Genomic DNA, 21279 nt, shown 5'->3' with positions numbered 1-21279 from the left:
AAAATATTCAACAAAACAAATGTTTTAGTTTTTATTTTAAATAAAAAATGTTGTAAATGTTTTTTTTTACATATTAATAAAAACTAGTACTCTGCCATGTTACTATATGACTGCTGAAAATTACGAGTTATGTTTAAAAGAATGAGTCAAGGTTTTTCTGATGGTATCAAATTTAATTATAAAAATTATTTTTTTAAATAAAAAATTTCCAAGTCAAAAAGTTTAACTTATTTTTTTAATTTTTTAAACGATAAATTGACTATCGACCAAAAAAAATTTCCTTATTATTTTAATTATATAAACAAATGGTAACAATATGATTTAAGGCACAAATAAAATATTATTATTTTTTGTTATTGATTTATTTTGTCACTTTACAACAATAAAAATGTTTGATACATTGAAAAGTGATTACTTGATCAGCAATTATTTTGCATCAGAACTTTTAGGTTGACATCTCTGAAGCACTGAACCTTCTTTACCAACACAAGTTCCATCGCAGCAATCTTTATCTTTAGAGCACTAGGAACAAAAAAAAAGAGACGAATAAACAAATATGTGGAATAAAAATACCAGTAAAGTAGTGATATTATAAAAAAAAAAAAAAAAAAATGTCTTACTTATCTATTATCAAGTTGACATTCCTCCTTTTCATCCTGCCCAGTTATGTTCATTATAACACTGGCCAGGATAACCATCGAAAAAATCAGCGTGATAAATTTGGACATTTTTACTTTGACAATTGAACCCTAAAAAATCGACTGAATAAAATTTTTAAATAACATCAAAAACATGAAATCCTTGTAGGATTATTTTACAATGTATAAAAAAATTTATTTGAAAAATAAATACCTACCTTTTTCTGTGAAAAATTATAATGAAGTCTTATTGAAGACAAACAGTGACTGACTTCAATAGTCTTCGACCCTATATTTATGCCTTACTTCTTATCAAACTGACCATGAGTTAAAAAGACACGTACGACAACAATTATTTTGTTAGCAGTAATTATTATGACGCAAAAATTCACATTTTTATTAATAATTACTTATTGTTATTATTTTTTTATAATTTGGCGAATAATTTTTTCGATAGTTGGATAATATTATCAAAGACGAATAATTGAGGCAATAAATTAAATGTGTAAGATAGTCGCAATTATGGTTATCGTTGAGAACGAGTTATATAATTTTTCCTTGCATATTGTGATAAAACAAATATTCAAAAAAGCAAACCAATTGTTTTTAATATTGAGGAAAAAAGAAAGGAATTCGTAATTGTTGTTGTTTATGTAATAATAATAATAATAATAATAATAATAATAATAATAATAATAATAATAATAATAATAATAATACTAATAACACCAATAATAATTTTTGGATGAAACGAAATTTATTCAATCGTTTTCGGTAAACATTGTTATTTTACAATAACTATGTTACTCATATAATACTTTAAAAAGCGATGACCAATTACTTCTTCTTAGAGTCTTCGGGGATGCACCTGGTGAAGCCATTTTTATCAGGGGGACCACACATACCACTGCAACAATCTTCACTCTTGTTGCACTATACAGAAAAATAATCAACAATAAATATAGCAGTAAATTAATTAAAGAAAAATATATTTAATAAAAGGGATTATTCGTTAGTCATACTACTTTATTGTCGTATCGACATTCTGCATCAGCGCTCATAACAACATTAGACAGAAGAACCATCGAAATGAGCAGTATAACTAACTTTGACATCGTTAATTCGGCGACTGAATTTTAAAACCAATTACATTAAATATTTTTAGCAATCCAGATTCTTATTTCTAATTCATCTGTCACAGAATAATGTTAAAATTTTTTACAATGAGAAACATTATTGTTGAAATAAAGATTTATTGGCTTAGAAATTCATTGATCCAAACCATTTATTAGTTTTTTAGTAAAGGAAAATCAATGTCTCTGCCTCCATTATAAAAAATTTACCTCTGTTACAATAAGTAAGTAAAAAAATAGCTTTACTTGAATTAAATAAAAATTACTTTGATCAATTCAAGCAATTAGACAAGAAAATATACCCTCAATAATTACTAAGAATATATATTCTTATGTCAAGAAAATTTTCTCAATATTAATATTTTTATCTTAATGCATAAAAAATTTACAAACATTTTGAAATTTTTTGACAAGATATATAAAATTTATACTTACTTCTTTTTGCTCAGAATAAATATGAAGATTTCTTGAAAAGTACAAGTACGGAATAAAATTAGCGATTGAATTCATTAGTCAGCTCCCGTATTTATGCCACACTTTTATCAAAATTTCATAACCAGTAATTATAGTTACGTATTACTATTTTTTTTTTTTTACGTAATTGAGCGAAAAATTATTTTCATAGTCATGCGGTGTTATCAACAACCAATACTTTTAACGTTAGTAAAAAACATCCGGAATAAATGCAAAATTATTATCGTCAACAACGAGTTAATTTTAAAATTCGCTTTAAAAGAATTATGTTACAATAACAATTTTTTTATATTTTTAAACAAAAAATATATCTTAAACGAATTAATCAATTGTAATTATGATTATCGTTCGTAAGAAATTAACTGTCGAATTTGCTACGAAAATTCGTACAGTAAGACATAAAATTGAACAAATAATTAAAAAAAAAAAATAAAAAATTATAAAAAAATGTAGCAGTGGTTTTTCTTTATTATTATTTTAGTGTAACTCTCACGCGACCCGTTCATCATACTCGTTTTCTGGGTGCACACGCTCGGATAAATGCGAGTATAGAGAGAGTATAGGGTCCTTTCCGTTTCGGAAAACATAGCCGGGCAATGTTTGCACACTGCATCGATTCGTTTTCCACCGCGTGCGGTTTCAAGCCTGAGGATTGCGAGACCGAAGATATATAGAGACATAGAGACACTGTAGGACACACATGACATGAGTTTACTTCCGAGTCGGATCGTTCGAGGGTTGCCAATGAGCTAGAGTTAAATTGTACTGAACGTTAAAGTATATATGTAACATTTTAAAAACGAAGAAAAAGTATTATTATACTGTTAAAAAACCAACAAAACTTTTCCTATTAATTCACTCTGTAAATGTTGACATTATTTTAATTACATCGTCTAATTACTTCCATTCTTTACAATTTTTATTTTTTAAATAAAAAATCAAAATTTAAGCAGTCAAAAAAAAGTATAATTTATATTTTATGAAATACATAAAAACCGGTTGTTAAAACCATTGATCCGGAGTGTCAGAAAAACGAATGAATGAAAATTTAACGTTGCAGTCATAACGAGCGTAGGAAAGACGGAAGGAAATTTATGCGGGCGCGACGTCGGCTTATAAGTATAAGTACTTACTATATACTATATATATCGATCTCGATCGCGGCCTAATTGCAGTACCAGTCACCCTCCTGTTGAGAAAATAATAAAAGGAAAAAAGTTGGATGCAGGCAGGAGACTGTAGCTGCATATATATTTGTATTTGTATTTGTGTATTTATATATGTAAGAAAGTGGGCTTTGTGTATGAAGAAGAGAGTTTAGTTATGTTATTGTATTGGGCCGCCGGCAAACCGGGCGTAAATCTTTCGCCCTGGTATAGAAATGCAGCTCTACTCCCTTTGGCTTTAGCTTTTATTTAGCTTTAGCTTCACTATGACTTTTATTCTTTTTTATCTTCACTCGCTTATGTGAGTTTTTTTCTCTATTGCTCGTGTCTTTTCTGTTCTACGGCTCTGTAGCATATAGTATATAATATATAATATGTAATGGGCCAAGTGTTGTTAGGAGTCTGTATTTATACGTCGGAACGAGCCAACAGCCAATAAGAGTGACGAGAATGAGAATCGACAAGACATCACTCTAACTGTCTCGCTTAATACACTTTTATCGCAGTTCTTTTATGGAGGAACGATGAGAAGAATATATGGTCGATGTCTATGTCTAAAGATACCTTCTGTAAAAGTTCAATCTATCTTATCAAACGCGGGATTTATTTCTCATTAGACTACTCGAGCTAAGACGTATAAAAATGATATCGCGTGGAAATCGATGGGAACTAAATTACGGACTGGAAAAACATTTTTTGAGGATTTAGATACGATTTCTTCTTAATTTAAAAAAAAAAATGATTTTTTTAACAAGATTTATTTTTTTTTTAAGATAATAAAAATAATTTACATGATGTTTAAATGATTTAAATGATATTTAGATACAAAAAAAAAATAAAATAAATTCTCAACAAGACAAAAGATCACAAAGCACCCAGACACAAAACAATTACAAGACTCGAATCATTAATACCACATCTAAATACATAATACATAGATCCAAAGTGTATTATTATTAATCCCAAGTCAAGCGTGAGAAGTTTAATTGAAACAAACACCTAAGCCCCGCAATATGTAGCTTAGTAGCTCCCTCACACTCAGCCTACTCAACTAACTCCAGAACAAAGATAATTCAACATAGCCTTTGTTCCTTGAGCCAAATTCTATCCCAAATGCAATATGTTTCACTAAAGTTTCGTCAGAAGCCCACCCTCCATCATCAGCCAGAAGAAAGACAAGGAGAGAAGTATAAGAGCTTCCCGAAATCTTTTCATACCTTCATCCCTTTTCGTTTTCATCAAACTTATATCTCTCTTTTCTTATAAAATGTATATATACCTCCAGTATTTTCCTCGGGAAAATTTAAAAGCCTTTCGCCTTTAGTCGTCAAGCTAATTAAATTCAAACAAAATTATTCTGACATTTTTGCCTCCGTTGATTTTGTATACAAGCTTTGCCATCGCCTTATTGTCTTTATAAAAACTCCATCTTATATTTTGCATCTGTTCTGTTTGCTGAAGAAACATCGAACAAAAGATATAATATAAAAATCTCATTTTTATTTTGTTTTTCTTGTTCTATTCCGTGTACTATCCTCACAAAAAATTTTTTACTTTTTAAAATAAATGTAATACTGACGCGCGATAGGGACAATATCATTTCCTCTCTGGCACACTGCCAATAAACTTTTGCTGATGGTACTCGAGTAAACTCAACTCTCTACTCTCAATATTTCCTCTCCTTCTAAAACACCAGACTACATATATCGATACGAATACGACAGTACAACTTCCCTTATAAATGTAAATCGATACATTTATGTATTCCATATCTTGTATTATAATATTCTACAAGGTGTTTTGCAACGTTGTTACATCACTGTTCCAGTTTGCATTGCTATTGCTATTATATATGCTTCATATAATATCAAACTTCAATATCATATATTTATTCATACTGTTATTTCTTGTTCCTCCATCTGCTGAGCACATTTTACAAATGGTTATTTCTAAAAAAAATTTTATTCACAATTTCCTGATGAGTTTAAATGTCAGATAAAAAAAAAAATGTTGCTTTGAAGAAAAATAAGCGACAGAAACCGAAACCAATAACCAATAATAAGGCTCGTGGTGTAATTAATAATTAAGGCAATTAAATTTTAATTAGAATCGATATAATATATCTAAATGTAATTAACGAAATTTCGACATTGATGGTAACAAATTACAGTAATTATTGTTCATGTGGTTCATTACAGTGTTCAATTCCCGGGTGTAGAAGTGGTAAATACCGAATTACATTAATTAAGAATTACCACACACTAATTTTATCAGTAAACAAAATTTGTGTGCTTGATATATATTGAGTCTTATCGGTGTCAATTACATCATTAATTTTAATAAATTATCTTAGAGGTATTTTAATTTTTTTTAATTGAGAGGGTTTGAGAAAAATTTGATGTGAATAAATAATGAGGTAATATTTTTTGATTTAAAATTCAAGAAAATATTTTAATTTTTTGATTAAAAATTCAAGAAAATATTTTAATTTTGTGATTAAAAATTCAAGAGAATATTTTTCTTGAATCAAATAATTTTTTATTTTATAAAATAAACTCCTACTATGAAGCTTGATAGATTATTTATTTGCCAATTCATCTCAATTAACATTAATCACTGTAATTAATACGTCTCGCCTAATGCCAGATACATACGTGTAAAGTATGCATTAAAATAAAATTAATAATCTCGTTCTCGGATAGATTAGTCTTCTACATAGTTCCACTGTATGCTACTCGTTTAATGACTTGCTCGAAACTTTCGTAATCCACTTGATAACTATAAACCGTAGACTATTATTTTTATTTTTATTGATACTAGACGACAGAGGTGAGAAGCTAATAGATACCACACTAATTTTGGAATAAGAAGAAGCCACGAGTGGAGGTAGATCAATTAGTCTTGATTTAAATTAACAGCGGCGGGTGGTAATTAACTTTAGTTTAGGTCGCGAGAACGATCCTCATCTGACGTTATATTATATAGATATATACAGATATATATTTATGGGCGAAGGATGGAGAGGACGGACCCGGTCGATTTAATGCGCAACGCCGTTAATAATTACGATAATTAATATTACGAGCGACTGGGAAAATGCGTTGGCCCGTTTATAATAATCAAACTCCTCCTCTTCTTCATCTTAATTTCATCATTCTATTATCATTTATTATTATTATTATAATATTTTTTTATTTTATTACGAATGGATTAATTTCAGTTATATCAATGAAAAAAATAAAGTATAAGCCCTGTACCTATATAAGCCAACAGTTAATCACTTATAGAATTTTTAAAAATTGGATATCGAATTTTTTAATAAGTCAAATTATGTTAAATAAAATGTAAAAAATTTGTATTAAAAAAATTTTTATGTTTTAAAAAAGTTCACAAGTTTTAATTGAATTAATTAAAAATTTGAACTAAAACTTCTTCAGTTTTATTTTTTAGCTGTTGAATTTTGTCGACTGAGAGACAGGATATTTTGATTTGCTAGCAACACGCAGTGTATACATATTGTATGTGGTTGGTGAGTATGACTGGTGCCCGCGAGTGTTACTTTGGCATTCACCTAAGTCCCTCTGACGTTAATCTGGTCTTGTGCTCTCTGTACTGTGTAGCTCGGCTTACACTAGTACGAGAGGGTGAAAAGAAAAAAAATTGAAAAAACAGTTTAAAATACGAAAAATCAGACAAACGAGCTCCGAGAATCCTCACACTTATGGATGCACTCAGTGTATAGGTAACATACGCTAATGACCCTTGTCCAGTGACTCTCAACTCTTAAAATTCACATTTGCTAATTATTTTACATAACAGGAAATTTATATTTTTTTTCTTAATTAACAGCTGTTATAAAATAGTTTGTAAATAAATTTTGTTTTGTGAGTTTACTTATGCAGTTAAATTGCATCCGGTACGAAAACAATTAATAGTTGTGATACTTATTCGTAAATCTAAGAAGTTTTGTTCATTAACTCGAACTTCTGAAAACTTTACAAATATTTAATTAATAAATTCACAGTTATTTGATGTTAAAGAAATAAACTTTTAGGGTTTTATTTTATTAAGGAAAATATTGTCATATTAAAAATTTTTTTAGAGTAATATAATCGTTCAAAAAAAATTCTAAGGTTCATTTTATTCGATTTAAATCTAAAAATTTCCTTATAATAAAACAAAAAATTGAAATTGAGTAATTTTTATATCTAAAGTTGAATAAAAAAATCGGCCGGTAAAAATGGAGCAGTGAATATTAAATACCTTTAAACTTTTTTTTTTTTTTTTTTTTTTTTTTTTTTAAAGCTTAAGATACATCATTGAAGTTTTAAAAACTGTCTCAATTTTTTTAAATAATTTCTAAAAAGTATAACTAAAATTTTTTGCAATCGTAAAAATAAAATAAACAATAAAACTGATTTTTATCAATAAAAATTGAAATCATTTACGACAAGTAAAATTTACAATGTTAATTTATTAACTAAAAAGTTTACGGTAACAAATGTAGTTTAAGTCTTTATCAATCATTCTTTAGACGGTAAATTCCTCTTTGGGTTTGAATTCGCGGCACTTAAAGCGTTTCATAATGGGTTGCAGCGTCGCAACGGAACCCTTTTGTAATTAAGACGTTACTTTATGGTCGTGCTTGAAGGCATAAGTGTAGCCCACGCGGATGAATATGCTTTGGATGGAAATGTGCTTGTATACACTCACACTTACACAGACGTGTAATGGCGGGTATAAACACTGCACAACAGAGGACAACAACGTGCATGCAAAGAGAGAAAAGAAGAGAGTGCTGGTATGTATACGTGATGTGAGTAGACATAGAGTGACTGGAGACAAGACTGCTTGGGGAACAAAAACCAGGAAAAAAGGAGAAAGTCGTGAGCAAAGAGGGATATAAATGAAAATAAAAAAAAATAAACAGCGGTGGGAAGGGATGTGGACCGCATCATGATCTCCATGAGCCATGAGGAAGCTAAGGAGAAGCGTGACGAAGAGGCGAGAGTAATCCAAGGTAAACATACGCCGGGTATTTTGCCAGAGTAGAGACGAGGAATGAGCCAGGCTTTACTTGTTATGTTATTATTGTACATATATGTACGTGTAATGTGTATTTTAAAAATTTTTTTACTCTTATTTTTGAGAGGTGCAGGCTCTCGTTTCTTCACATGTAATGTTACGTATATTGGGTGTCTCTACCTCGTCTTTATGAATGCTCGGGTATCTTTAACAAACGATGTACCTTCACAGAAGATACCGCGTGTGAATATATGCTTGTACTGTCACCTTAAACCTAGAGCCCGCAATTTCGTGTGTAATGTGTAATTATAATTATAATTCGCGGGTTTGCTTGCGGAACTTTTTTCAGCTCCAGTTATTTAAATTAATTAATTTAAATGCAAGTAATCGGATTTTTGGGATAATTATGGGATTGTTGGAGTTTTTAATTGGTGCGTGGTCGTAATAGAACATTGAATTTTTTAAGTAGAGTAAAATTAATTCATATTTTTTATAAGTTTTGTTTTAAACCGAAAAATGTATACATTCAAATTTTAAGTCAAAAAAAATTTTTTTTTGTATACCGAAGACTTGATTTTAATAAATTTAAAAATATACATTTGGAATTAAATTTTAATATAAAAATTTTAGTATCAAAAGATTAAAAATTATCTATCAACACGTGTTTTTACGTCAGAACTCACATTTGATAATTGTTTTTTAACGGTTCGACACTAAACAACTTTTTTATGCTCTAGGCAATTATTAATTTCATTTTATAAAAAAAAAGGCCATTAATTTTATCAATATTTCATTTTTATTAGTAGCTCATTTTTATATTTATTTAAAAAAAATCTTTTGTTAGTTCTAACAAAAAATTTGTAAGAAATAAAACTTATAAAAAATTTTATATAAAATTTTTGTACAATAAAAAAATGGGAATAATTAATCTAGTAAGTTACATAATCTTCTAAATTGATATTTTCACAATAATAATAATAATAATTAAATATTTGATTATCCGTAGTTGTTATTTATTTGCTTATTGGAAATGGTCGCGTCTGGTAATGAGAAAAATTTATTACCCGAAAATATAAATGGGTTTGGATTGCTCTTGTGGTACTCGAAACATGATCGCGTGTACTTGGATAATAATGGAGAACTTTGGTTATTATTGCCCTTTCAATACGATACCGAGGGTCAAGTTTATTCCGGCGAAAAAAACTTACTTACACGAACCCCGAATTTTATTGAGAACGGTACAGTGACTGTGGGTGAATCAACATGACCAAAAAGTAAGGTCCGTTTGGATGAATTCGGATACTTGTGGATTAAGTTTCCTTATCATTTTTATCCAGATGCGAATCAAGCTCCAATAAGTGAAAGAGAGCAAGTAGATAATTATCAAGCGAAGCCTATGAAACCTCATCATTTAATTGGCCACGGGTTTATTAGATGGAACCGCAATCAAAAAATTTATGGATACTTGGTCGATGACGGGACAATGAGACTTGTTAATCCTCCATCAAATGTATGAATACTTGTTTGTACAAGTACTTTTACTTATTTTGGTAAAAATAATTTTTTTAAAATAGTCAATTTTTGGGTGTATAAAAATTTTATAAATAAAATTTATCAGTTAATAAAATTTTATGATCACATTTAAGTTTTTGATAAAAATTAAACTAATAATTTCTCCAATATTTTTTATTTTCTGTAAAATTATCCCATCAAAAACTAAATTACAACCAAAATTTTACTAAAAAAAACCCTCTTCATAAATCACAAACCCTTTGAAGAAGAAAAAAATCCGCAAACAAACGTTTCTTAAAGCCAAAAAGTGTTTCGTCCAAAAATTGCTATTGGCCATTAGCCGGATGGGCCATTTGCCAGTAATGATGTCCCATCATCTCTAAACCTCTTGCAAAAGATCATTTTTTCTCAAAAAAAATAAGACTTTTCAATCGAAGCAGTAAACAATCTAATCAATTTAAATAAAAATAAAAAAATGTGTCAGCAAAAAAGACGCCCCACTAAAAAATATTAAAATAAACACTATACCGATAAAAAAAAAGATTATTTATGAATCAAAAGCCTCCCTTTCAATTTTACGAACCACAACACCAGAGTTATGATAAAGAATGGTAGGCAATCACCATAATGCGAATGTCTCACCATCCCTTGTATCTCCGAGCATGTTAACTCTCTCATCCACACAATTCAGTTCATCTGAGTTTTATTGGAGCTGCATATACAGACGTAGACATAAACACATATGAATATGAATATAAAAGCATCTACATCCATCCATATATATTTATAATACTTATACAGAAAAATATACGAGGGAGATTCTAGTTGGTGGTTAGGTTACGTCGGTGGGTTGTATTTTGTCAGAGTACATTGGCTTTCATGATAAAACGGATGCTGGTGTATAGACAGTATAGTTATATGCCTTGAACGAGTGTGAGTGAGGGAACAAATTGTTGTCGAGAAGAGATTTTTCTGCGATGATTCAAGAGTAAAGGGGAATAGTAACAGTTGTAGAATAAAGTTGAGTGTTGAGGCGCCTTGCCGTCGTCTACCATTTTATTTTCCTTGTACATACACACGCACGAAGGATAATAAAAATAAATATGTAAGTATGTCTGTATGAAAATAGAATATGATGACTTGGCGATCGAACAATCGGCAGAGTAGCTCTCTCCACGGATAAATCTATTGCCATTCGCCATTCTTCTAATATGCTACCTTATATATTATACATTTTAGATTTTATTAGTTTCGGTGAAATATTTATCGTCCATATATTACTTAATACGTACTGCAGAGAACTCGGTAAACGTAATCTCGTAGATTAATGCTACGCGTAATCCCAGTTCGGTAAATACTCATGGGCACGTGGTTACTCCAAGTTTGTTGAGTTGAAACTGCTACGATATAACTGTAACATAACAACTAGCCAGCACTCGATTTCTGTTATGTTCCTCGGTAATAAATTTCAATCTATGTATGAACCCACGAGTACATATTTGGACTACAGTTGTGGAATATGTATTCGTCTTTTTTTTTTTTTTGCTTCAAAGATTAATTACTGAAATTAGTTTCCCGGAATTCTAATTAATTAATGTTTTCTGAGTTTTAGATATTAAATTTATATGAATATTTTGTTTTGGAATATAATTTTTAAAAAAATAATAAAATAACATATTTTCACAAGAAACTTAAAAAAGAAAAAAATTTAATTTTTTTGAGCTGCTCTAGTGTAAAATATTAACTAAAAGTTTATTTAAGTTTTTTAATAAAAGACCAATCGTGCATAAATTATAAATAACTCACTATATTATAACCATATATTAGCATGAAAAGTATCAATGAAAAAGTTTGGACGTAAATATAAATTTATTGGTAATTAAAATGTATATTTACTATCTATATTAATTATCTAAGTCAACAAAACTTGTTCAATTTGTAGGTAAATAATTTGTCCGATGGAAAGTAAGAGAATAAAAGAAAATGATGAGCACGGTAGTTTACAGAATCGCGTGATTACTTTAACGGTAAATAGCTGGTACATGCTTACAACAGAGTATCGCTGATAATTTATAAATTACAAGATTGATAGATAGATACTTTAAATATATAAGTTGATTTAATCGAAACAGTATTACCGTGTCCTGGACGTAATATATATGCAGAGTGTTAATGTGTGTATGGTTCGTGCTGGTTATATATATCTGTATAAATATTTAATCGAACGTTTGGCTCGTGGTCATTTCCTCAGTATCAACAGACTCATCTATCTTATATTACATTGGGATATCGTGTCATGCTCCTCTTTACAGATACGCCTCGTTAAATTATTTGCTTTGTAAATGGAATTACGAAACGAGTTAAAATAATATAGTTTAATCAACACGACATTATACCGACTACTGGGTTTAAATATTAATTATTCAATAATTAACTAATTAATTGAATTTACATTTTTTATCGAAATTCCAATCATGTGTTTTTTTTTAAAGCTATAATTTAATGAACTTCGATAATTGAAACTAGTGAATTTAAGCCCTGATTTATTGTTAAACTTTCCGATAATTATTTTTAAAATAAGAAAACAATTCTATATTGTAATCCATTTTAATTAGACGAGCTTAACTTGCCATTCAAAATTAATTTTTTTTCACACTTCAAAAGATTTTTCAAAAGTGTTCGATAATTTTGAATTACTAAGAAAAATTCTAAAACCAAAAATTTTTCTTAATTCACGAATTTTTCTGCTTAACTCAACACAAAAAAATTCTTCAAAATAATTTTCTTGGTTCAAAATTTTTTTTTTAAATCAACGTTATTTTATAATCATTGATTTTTAGTCATTACTTGACAAAAAAAAATTAATTAAAATCCCTAACATAACTCCAACTTAATTGAATTAAGTTCAAAACTAGAGCTTACAAAATTTGCTTATGTATTTGTGTTTGATAAGGTTTTTGATAGTAAAAAAAAGTATACATTAATCAATAAACGTGCAATCTCAATCAAATCGATATTAACATAACAACCGAATGCAGAAACAGAAACAACAAACCAACCAAAAAAACAGCGCGTGTTTTTTCACGAATACGAGCAAATAACAAACAACTAGAGGTGGAGTATATTGTTAAGCTCGATAGTTATTTTAATGAACTCGCGAGTCCGTAAAAACAGATACATTTATATCGATGGCTACTCACCGATGATTTGACTCTTTTTTCCTCATCGTGATCGTCAATATAAACGTATCCCTTTCCTTCCTCTGGCGCCATTGATGTCATGTATATTCTACGCGCACGGTAAACGTAATAGTAAACGTAAAAGGGTATATTATGTATCAAGTACAGGAAAGAGCGAAAGAGAAAATGGTACTAAGCCCGCGGCAACAGTAGCGCTTGTCTATGTCTGTGGGTAACCAAATTAAACGTAATTTGAATTTCGTTTGAAATTCAATTGATGCCCCATGGCATCCTGATGCCCATGCTACACAGAATACAGACGGAAAAGAGGAAGGAGGAAAGAGGGCGCTGATACCAGGTTTTGTTATCGAATAAAAATATCCGACATTCCACTATCGGTATGTTATATGTATATCTATTGTATATATTGGTGGGTAAGTGTGAGGAGATTGTAGAGGTTGGTATGGCAGCTTCAGTTCCGGCTGGGCTCCTATCGAAATTCCCGAAACTGAAACTGTACAGATAAAACAGTAAATCCTCTATCACTATCTCGAATAGGAGAACCCTTTGTGAAAGTTTTCCACTAAAATAAAGTGTATAATAGTGGTTTATACGGTCAGATGTAGATGCTTATATGGGAAAGGTTACTTGACGGTTATTGTGCCATATACTATGGACCGTGGAGAATTGATGAAAAAAAATTGGTAGATATGAAGAATACAGGACATAAACGTCTCGTAAAAAAAGTCGAGGGATAATTTTTTTAGTTATCTGAGGAATTACTTAAGGGCTAAAATGGTACATAAAAATTTTATTTGAGGGTTTGAGGGGCTTACAAGTCTGAGAAAATATATAAGTGGATTTAAATTCAGTTTTTATGACAGTTTTTTAAAAAATTCCCCTCGGCTACTAAAGATTTTTGATATCATTTTTTGAACTTTGTAGTGTTGCTTTTTAAAGTTAATTTAATGAGTCCTACAGGTTATGGACCCAGATTAATAATTGAATATTTTTTATTTTATATGAAAATATATCATAAAAAACAAAAATAAAATCCAAATTTTTCTAAAGAAAAAATTTTAATAAATCACAAATCCTTTCAAGAAAAAAAATCCGCAAACAAACGTTTCTTAAAGCCAAAAAGAGTTTCATCCAAAAATTGCTATTGGCCATTAGCCGGATGGGCTTTTTGCCAGTAGTGATGTCCCATTATTCCTCAAATGAAAAATAAAATAATAAAAATATTATTTTAAAATAAATAAAAATTTTTTCTGTTATTATAGATTCCAGGTGTTTTTATCTTAGTGGATTTTTAATAAAATTTTGAAGGACTAGGATTCGATTCCGGGGCATTTTAAAATTTTTAAGTAAAAAATTTTTACGAAAAAAAAAAGAATTACAATAAAATTAACTAAAATCTCCAATTTTCAGTGAATAAAAAAATGTTTACAAAACAAATAGAGCATTGTTAAATATTTAAATTGATAGAATAAAATAAATGAAACAAAAAAAGAGGGTGTAGCATATGTGAAATTGATAAAACGTAGGTCAAAGAGTGTAATCCATTTAATTCCGAACTAACGAGACGTCCTTTGTATTCATTAACCCCCGTGCGCGTTAATGTACATACTTGATAGCGTACGTAGGTGTGTATAGCGGAACATGTGTTTAATGGGTAGGAGTGTGGGAACTATGAGAAATAACAGTAGATTGGAAACAAACGATACGATTTTTGAAGTTACTTTCCAATCGAAGTAACGTCACGGCGTACATCTGTGTCGTATTTTATAGAAGCATATATATAAATGAAAATATTAGTGTGTCGGTACTCACGGAATTCTGGATCGATCTCTTGACAATGCGAGAGATATACGTCACTAGACGGCAAAACTATTTGTGAGTAGAGGATGGAGTGCAAAACAATATTGTCAATGCGATTGGTCTCAATCGGTTGCTCCCGTGTTCTGTAGACTAATTAACTTCGTTTCGCGTCGACGAGCTTCATCCCCTGTGAATTGAAATATATTTTTTATATAATATATTGATTAAAATTTATGTTCCTTAATAATAAAAATAAAATAAATGTTGCTAATAAATGAAAAAAGTTGGCTAATTATATTTATGTGGGCTCTTAAATTTAATGGCTGATAATAAAATTTCTTTATGCAATAAACCGTTTTTGCATCCAGATATATGGGAACGATTTTTTATATACCGAAATAAAATGAAAAGCAAACCGAGCTGAGGAGTAGGAACAAGTCCAGACGAATTTCTGACCTTAAGAGATCGGACCGCGGAGATGAATTACGACAAGGGTAAAGCGATTTCAGAGCAATCTCCTGCGGCACTTCCTGCGGTCGGATGTCGAGCAAGAGGCGAGAAAGAACACGAACAAGCGAAAAGGATAAATGTCGATGTGAAAAACGACGTGTATTACTATCGTAATCAAATCTCTAACCACTATTCATTTTATTTCATTTCTTGTTTAAATATCCTCATTTTTTACAATTTTTGTTCTTTAATTGTCCTACCTCATTTTTATGAAAAATTTCAGTAAAATATTTTTTTATAAGTTTTCAATTTGACTCTTAAAAATTAAAAAAAAATTTTTTTTCCATTTTAAAAAATTCTACAAGTGACTTATAATTCAAAAATTCAATAAAAATGTCTTAAAAAATCTAATCAGTGGCTAAAATTTTTATTTCACTAAATTAATATTTCGAAAAAAAAATTAAATATTCAAGAGAATATTTTTTTAACATGAAGTGAATTTTATTAGAGTGTAAACAATAAAATTTAATTTAAAAAATTATTTCTTTTTCATCCCTATCATTAAACAACAATTTTAGAAAAATAATAAAATTATGCAGCAAGTTCTTAACTTAAATTAAAGATAAATTTCCAGATTGTCGGCGTTAAAATTTTCACATTAAACTTAACTTTTCAACGCCTCACAATTTTCCCCTTATTTTTTATTAATTTTTTTGCTCGCCGCGAATTTCAATATTTTCCGTAATCTAAAAGGTGTATGTGCTGGTGACTGGGTAGAACAGCGAGGGCGAAAATGAAAATATGGGGTATGAGGTGAAAGAATGAAAGGGGTGAGAAGTAAAGAAACAAAAAAATTAAGCATGAAGAAAGGAGGACGAAGGAAAAAAAGTTTAAAATAAGAGAAAAGAAGAAAAGAGAAGGGTGGAAGTGTATGAAAAAGCGGATCTACCCCACGTTAGTGAAGTGAGTTCTCGAGGTCCTGGCTAAGGACTTGGGTAGACTCGGGTCTAAGATACTACACCGTGGGTACTATACCCTTCAATTTATATTTTTTCGCCCACAACTCACTACTCATCGCTCAAAAAAAATAAAAATAATAAATGGGAGCCGAAAATTTAAACGTGTGGGGGCTCGTTATTTACATGCGAAATCCCAGCGAATCGCTGGGGTATTAAATTGCAAAGCCTACCCCAAACCCTAAATGTAAGTTTAAAGTATACAGAGGATATAGTAAAATATTTAATTTGATGTGATATGGGAAATATTTTTTTAGCTGTAAAAGCACTGGGGTTTTGCGGAAAAGTGGATTAATTGAAATTTTAGTAACTCGTTCTGTTCTGTTCTGGTCTCTTCGAGCGAGAGCGAGGGGCAATTTATCATTTGGAGTGAAGCGAAAAGAGAAACAAGAGATTTGCCGGGGAGGGAACGGAGGTTTAGAATCCCTGGAATTTTCCATCTGGTTCTGCCCTGGCAAGGTTATTTCCAAGGTGAATCGAGAGAAAATCGGAATTTTATTACCGTTACCACAGTCCATTAAATCTAGATTACACGACGTCGTATTCAAGAACGATATCTTTCATATAACTCTCTAAGCTAAAATGGAATGAACCTGCCGAGGGTGAAGGGAGGATAACTACGAAATAAAGGCATTTTAACGGGGCGGACTAAAATTACGATTCTGTTGAGAAAATATTTTCTTACATTTTTTTATACGATACATCGACGCACGGTTTTTTTCACGCTTTCAGATTTAACAATCAAATCAAAATTAAACATAATTGAATAGTTTCACACATTTTTAGACTTGTAAAAAAATTAACTTAATTAAAAATTTCAAATCCTGAACCAAGAAAAGTTGTTTAAAAAATTTTGCTGCCATAAATCAAGCAAAAAAATTATAGAATACAAATTTTTCGGTAATTATAATTCTAATACACAAGTTTTAAATATCTTTAGAAAATTTGTACACTAATTGGGATATACAGTGACCAAAAATCACAAAGTATTCATACATAAAATAATATTTGATTGCCGGTGACCAATAGTATGAATATTCAATCCAAATATAACAAAATTCAATATTTGTGTATCAATTAGTTATTTATAGCGACAGTCGGAAAAATGTAAATATGTAGTTTAAATTCTCGTTCATATTTATCTATCAGCAGAAAGCTCAACATTTTATAATTATTATTATTTTTATATTGCTATCATTACAGAAAAAAAATTATTAATTAAATCCAATAAAATTTGAGCATAAAATTAATAAACTTATATCATAATAATTCATTAAAATTGAATTATAAATGTTTAAAAATTTAATTAAAAAATCCAATTAGTTAAATTTATGAAGTAAATTTAATTATATTTTCTTGGTAATATTTATGATCTCAAAGAGTCTTGAGAGCTTTAAAATTAATGTAATAAAGAAAATAAATTGTTCCATTTTTTAAAAATTAAATTTTCTTTCAAGACAACTGAGATGTAATTTTTTATTCACAATTTTTTAATGATTTTAAATAATAATTAAGACTGTAAAAATATCCTAAAAGATCGATTGATTAATCTTGGACTGACGTATATACTGTACTCGAACTAACGTCAGAGATGGAGGACTTGTACATCGAATCGCCGACGTAGCATAGGCTCTGTGTTCAGCCGCGAGACGGATAACGCATTGCACGGGGAATTAATCGAGCTGACGTCTCAATGTGTGGGTCACATATGCTGGTACGGGTTGCGTGTACATAATGCATAGTATAGGTAAATGTGGATGTTAGAGTCGCACGTCGGAGATATATGTGCTTAGAGTAATGGATGGACAGATATAGTTGGGTAATAATGGTGGCTGATGTCAAGTTGAGACGAGGTACATTCAAGTGGTAATGCTTCTACACCTGCTCCTTGTCTCGGGATTTATATATCTTTAGACAATGGAATACAAATTAAACTTCACTCGGTGAAGTATTTTTTAATTAATTCTCCTACTTTATATATTTTTTTAAATTAATTATTCAGTTTAGAATTTTATTACTTCTATACGGAGCAGTTTATTAATTAGATTTTTTTTTAAATTAAATATATGAAAAAATGCTACTTTAGAAATAAAAAGAAAAATATTGATGCAACTTTTTTTAAATATTAAAATTTGTTATTTTAAATCAAGCAAAAAAATTATATTAATTTTAAAAAACTCTAAACAGGTATTTTTTAATTTTTAAACGAATAAGAACTATATTTTTATTATTATTATTATTATTCTATAAGAAAAAAATTAAAAACTTACTCTGCGGAGATTTTTTTTTATTAATAATATAAATAAAATCTTTCTCGAAATAAATTTCATTTCAAAAGGATTGAATAAATTTTTAATTGTCCACTTTGCATTAACTTTCAAAACTTTTTTCAGCATAATTTAAAAAAAAAAATAATAATAATAATGCAAATTCTTTTTATTGCAGAACGTTGCGGAAAATGTCCATCAACAACACGAAGATTAAATCTGAATAAATATTGCAAGAGGGATTACGGTAAGAGTATTTTCAAAATATAAAATATTAACGTCATAAAACAAAATAAATACTTGAATAAACAAATAATAAATAATAGGTAGTAAGTACATAAAGACTTTAAGACATACTTAATAGATAAATATATATTTATAAAAGTGTAGAGGCCAAAAAAGCTCGAGAAGGAGAAAAGAATCCAGCGTGTTTGACCCGAGTGCCCGAGAGCTTGTCGCAGAGGGATTTAACCGCGTGGACTATGGGTAGAAATAATAAAAAAAAATGAAATGAAAAGAGCCCGACGTGGTGCTTCAATAATAGAACGGCACGCTTTTGAGTCTTACGCCGTTGGTATATAGTGCTGCACTACTATACACCGGGGATACTAAACCACCAAGGGGACGACACGTAATATAACACAGACAAGTGATGTGACTCTACTCTTGTTTTCCGTCCTATCGTCTATCGTCCTACTACCCATACTAACACCGGATAAAATAAAACCTACACTACTAATAACACTGATACTAATGTGAGACTTGACACTCGACATACTCTTGTTATATTGTGTAAAATGATCGACCCTTGCATCTCCGCAAGGGATGCAAGGATCCGAATTCTTAACAAGTTTTATATCCTACTCCTACAAGTCTACTCTGTTTTATTAATCGCTATATATTTTAGGGCTTGACATGATTCGTTATTTTGATTATTGATAGATTACTGTTCCTGATTTATTAACTATTAATAATTTAATTTATTTGGATACAATTATTTAATTTATTAAATTTTAATAAATATTTATTAAATCCTATGATGTTAAAAAATCATTTATTAACAGTTAATAAAGCTTATTAAATATTGACAAATCCTTTCGTTCAGTGTGTAATATAATATCTTTTAGATACGCATTAGAATTACAATTTCAATTAGAAACAAACAGCGAGTTTCCTATTAAATTGACATGAATTGAACATGAACATGATATTTAACAGACCAGTGTTTTGGGCCGAGTTGAGTGTAGACTAGACTACTGCAAGCTGCAGCGCAATCGAGATGAAAGTATATATGTATAGCGTTGTTTATAATTGTACGGGAGATATTTTTATACGAATGTACACGTCTATTGAGGGCGTAACTAATCGCGCCATTTGCCTTAACAGACATTTATTCCGAATGTTTTAAACGACGTTATTTATTGCGATGAATACGATGAATTTTAATTTAATGGGGATTAATAATAGATTTTATGTTTTACGTATTTTAATAAATATACCGTCCTTGTCATTATTTATCAAGCATTTAGTATTAAGTTATATAATTCAATTGCTATAAATTCGAGTAATGCGACAATATTTTTATTTAATCAAACGTTATAAATTTTGAAACAATGTCCTGGAACAAATATTGGATTTTCAGATTCTTGTAATTTAAAATTAGTTAAATTCAATCTAAATAAATTTGAAAATATTATTTTTTTATTTTTTAGTTCATTAAATTTCAAAAATTAATAAATTTTATGATAAAAAACGAAAAATAATTTTTTTTTGGTAATTATTTACAAGTAGAATCAAACCATGATAGCTCATTGAAATTTTTTTTTAATTGTTTGTTTTTTTATGTACTTAAAAAAAAACTATAAAAGTATTTTTTTAATTAAAAAAAAAAAAAAACATTCTGGATATCATTTAAGTTATGATCTATTTGGTTAGTAAATAAAAGTACTTGATCTCCAGAAGTTGATTTCCCTTTGGCATCTATTTATTTTCAGAGTATAGCTAAGAGCGTAGAATGAAAATTACCTGGTTTGAATTAGCTTGTAGCAAGAACAATTTATAGTGTTTATTGATGTATTTCAGCAATTCTCGGTAGAGTTACCGGAAGATACAAGAGTAATGAGGTATCAAGTGGTAGCGCTACAGGCAATTCCTTTGCCAGATTCACACTAAATGTTGATTTGATCTACAAACGAAACGAGGATTCCAAGATTAAACGCGGTCCCATTCCACTCTACGTACACACCGAGGATCTCGCCTGCAGATGCCCCAAAATCAAGCCCAACAAGTAAGCCTACTCATTTCATTACTACAATAAAACTTTTTCATCAACTTACTTTTTCATCTTATCTCCCTCTATTTTCTCCCTTTTTTTTCCATAATTAAATAACCAAAGTCTTAATTCCCTCACTTTAGAGCCGAAATAAAAATTACAATTAATTTACGCAATAATAATTAAATCTAAATTTTTATTTTTAAAAACTTGTAAATTAAATACTAATATGTATGCAAATTGCTATAAAATTACCGAATAATTTTTTTTATTGCAAGTAAAATTAATTGATCAAGATTAAATAATTAAATAAATTATAACGTGGA

The 21279-nt window shown here is 29.4% G+C and overlaps 1 protein-coding gene and 1 long non-coding RNA gene across 2 annotated transcripts in view; one reads left to right on the top strand and one right to left on the bottom strand.

Annotated features, from left to right (window-relative positions):
• Window positions 1-21279, top strand: part of LOC141536561 (netrin-1) — a 110213-nt gene that overhangs the window by 84689 nt on the left and 4245 nt on the right. The window contains exons 5-6 of the mRNA XM_074257172.1: window positions 18860-18928; window positions 20764-20968. Coding sequence (XP_074113273.1) covers window positions 18860-18928; window positions 20764-20968 — 274 coding nt within the window. The remainder of the gene's footprint in view (window positions 1-18859; window positions 18929-20763; window positions 20969-21279) is intronic.
• Window positions 341-951, bottom strand: LOC141536564 (uncharacterized). The gene is made up of 3 exons (XR_012480744.1): window positions 857-951; window positions 621-761; window positions 341-522 (listed from the first exon to the last, which is right to left on the bottom strand). It is a non-coding gene; the product is annotated as an uncharacterized LOC141536564 (long non-coding RNA).

Source organism: Cotesia typhae, unplaced genomic scaffold, assembly GCF_013202065.1.
Source record: "Cotesia typhae breed Kobodo isofemale line unplaced genomic scaffold, CoteBio_Ctyphae scaffold_152, whole genome shotgun sequence".
Taxonomy (NCBI): domain Eukaryota; kingdom Metazoa; phylum Arthropoda; class Insecta; order Hymenoptera; family Braconidae; genus Cotesia; species Cotesia typhae.
Note: the sequence above shows the minus strand (reverse complement) of the source record. Positions and strands in the feature narration are given on the sequence as shown.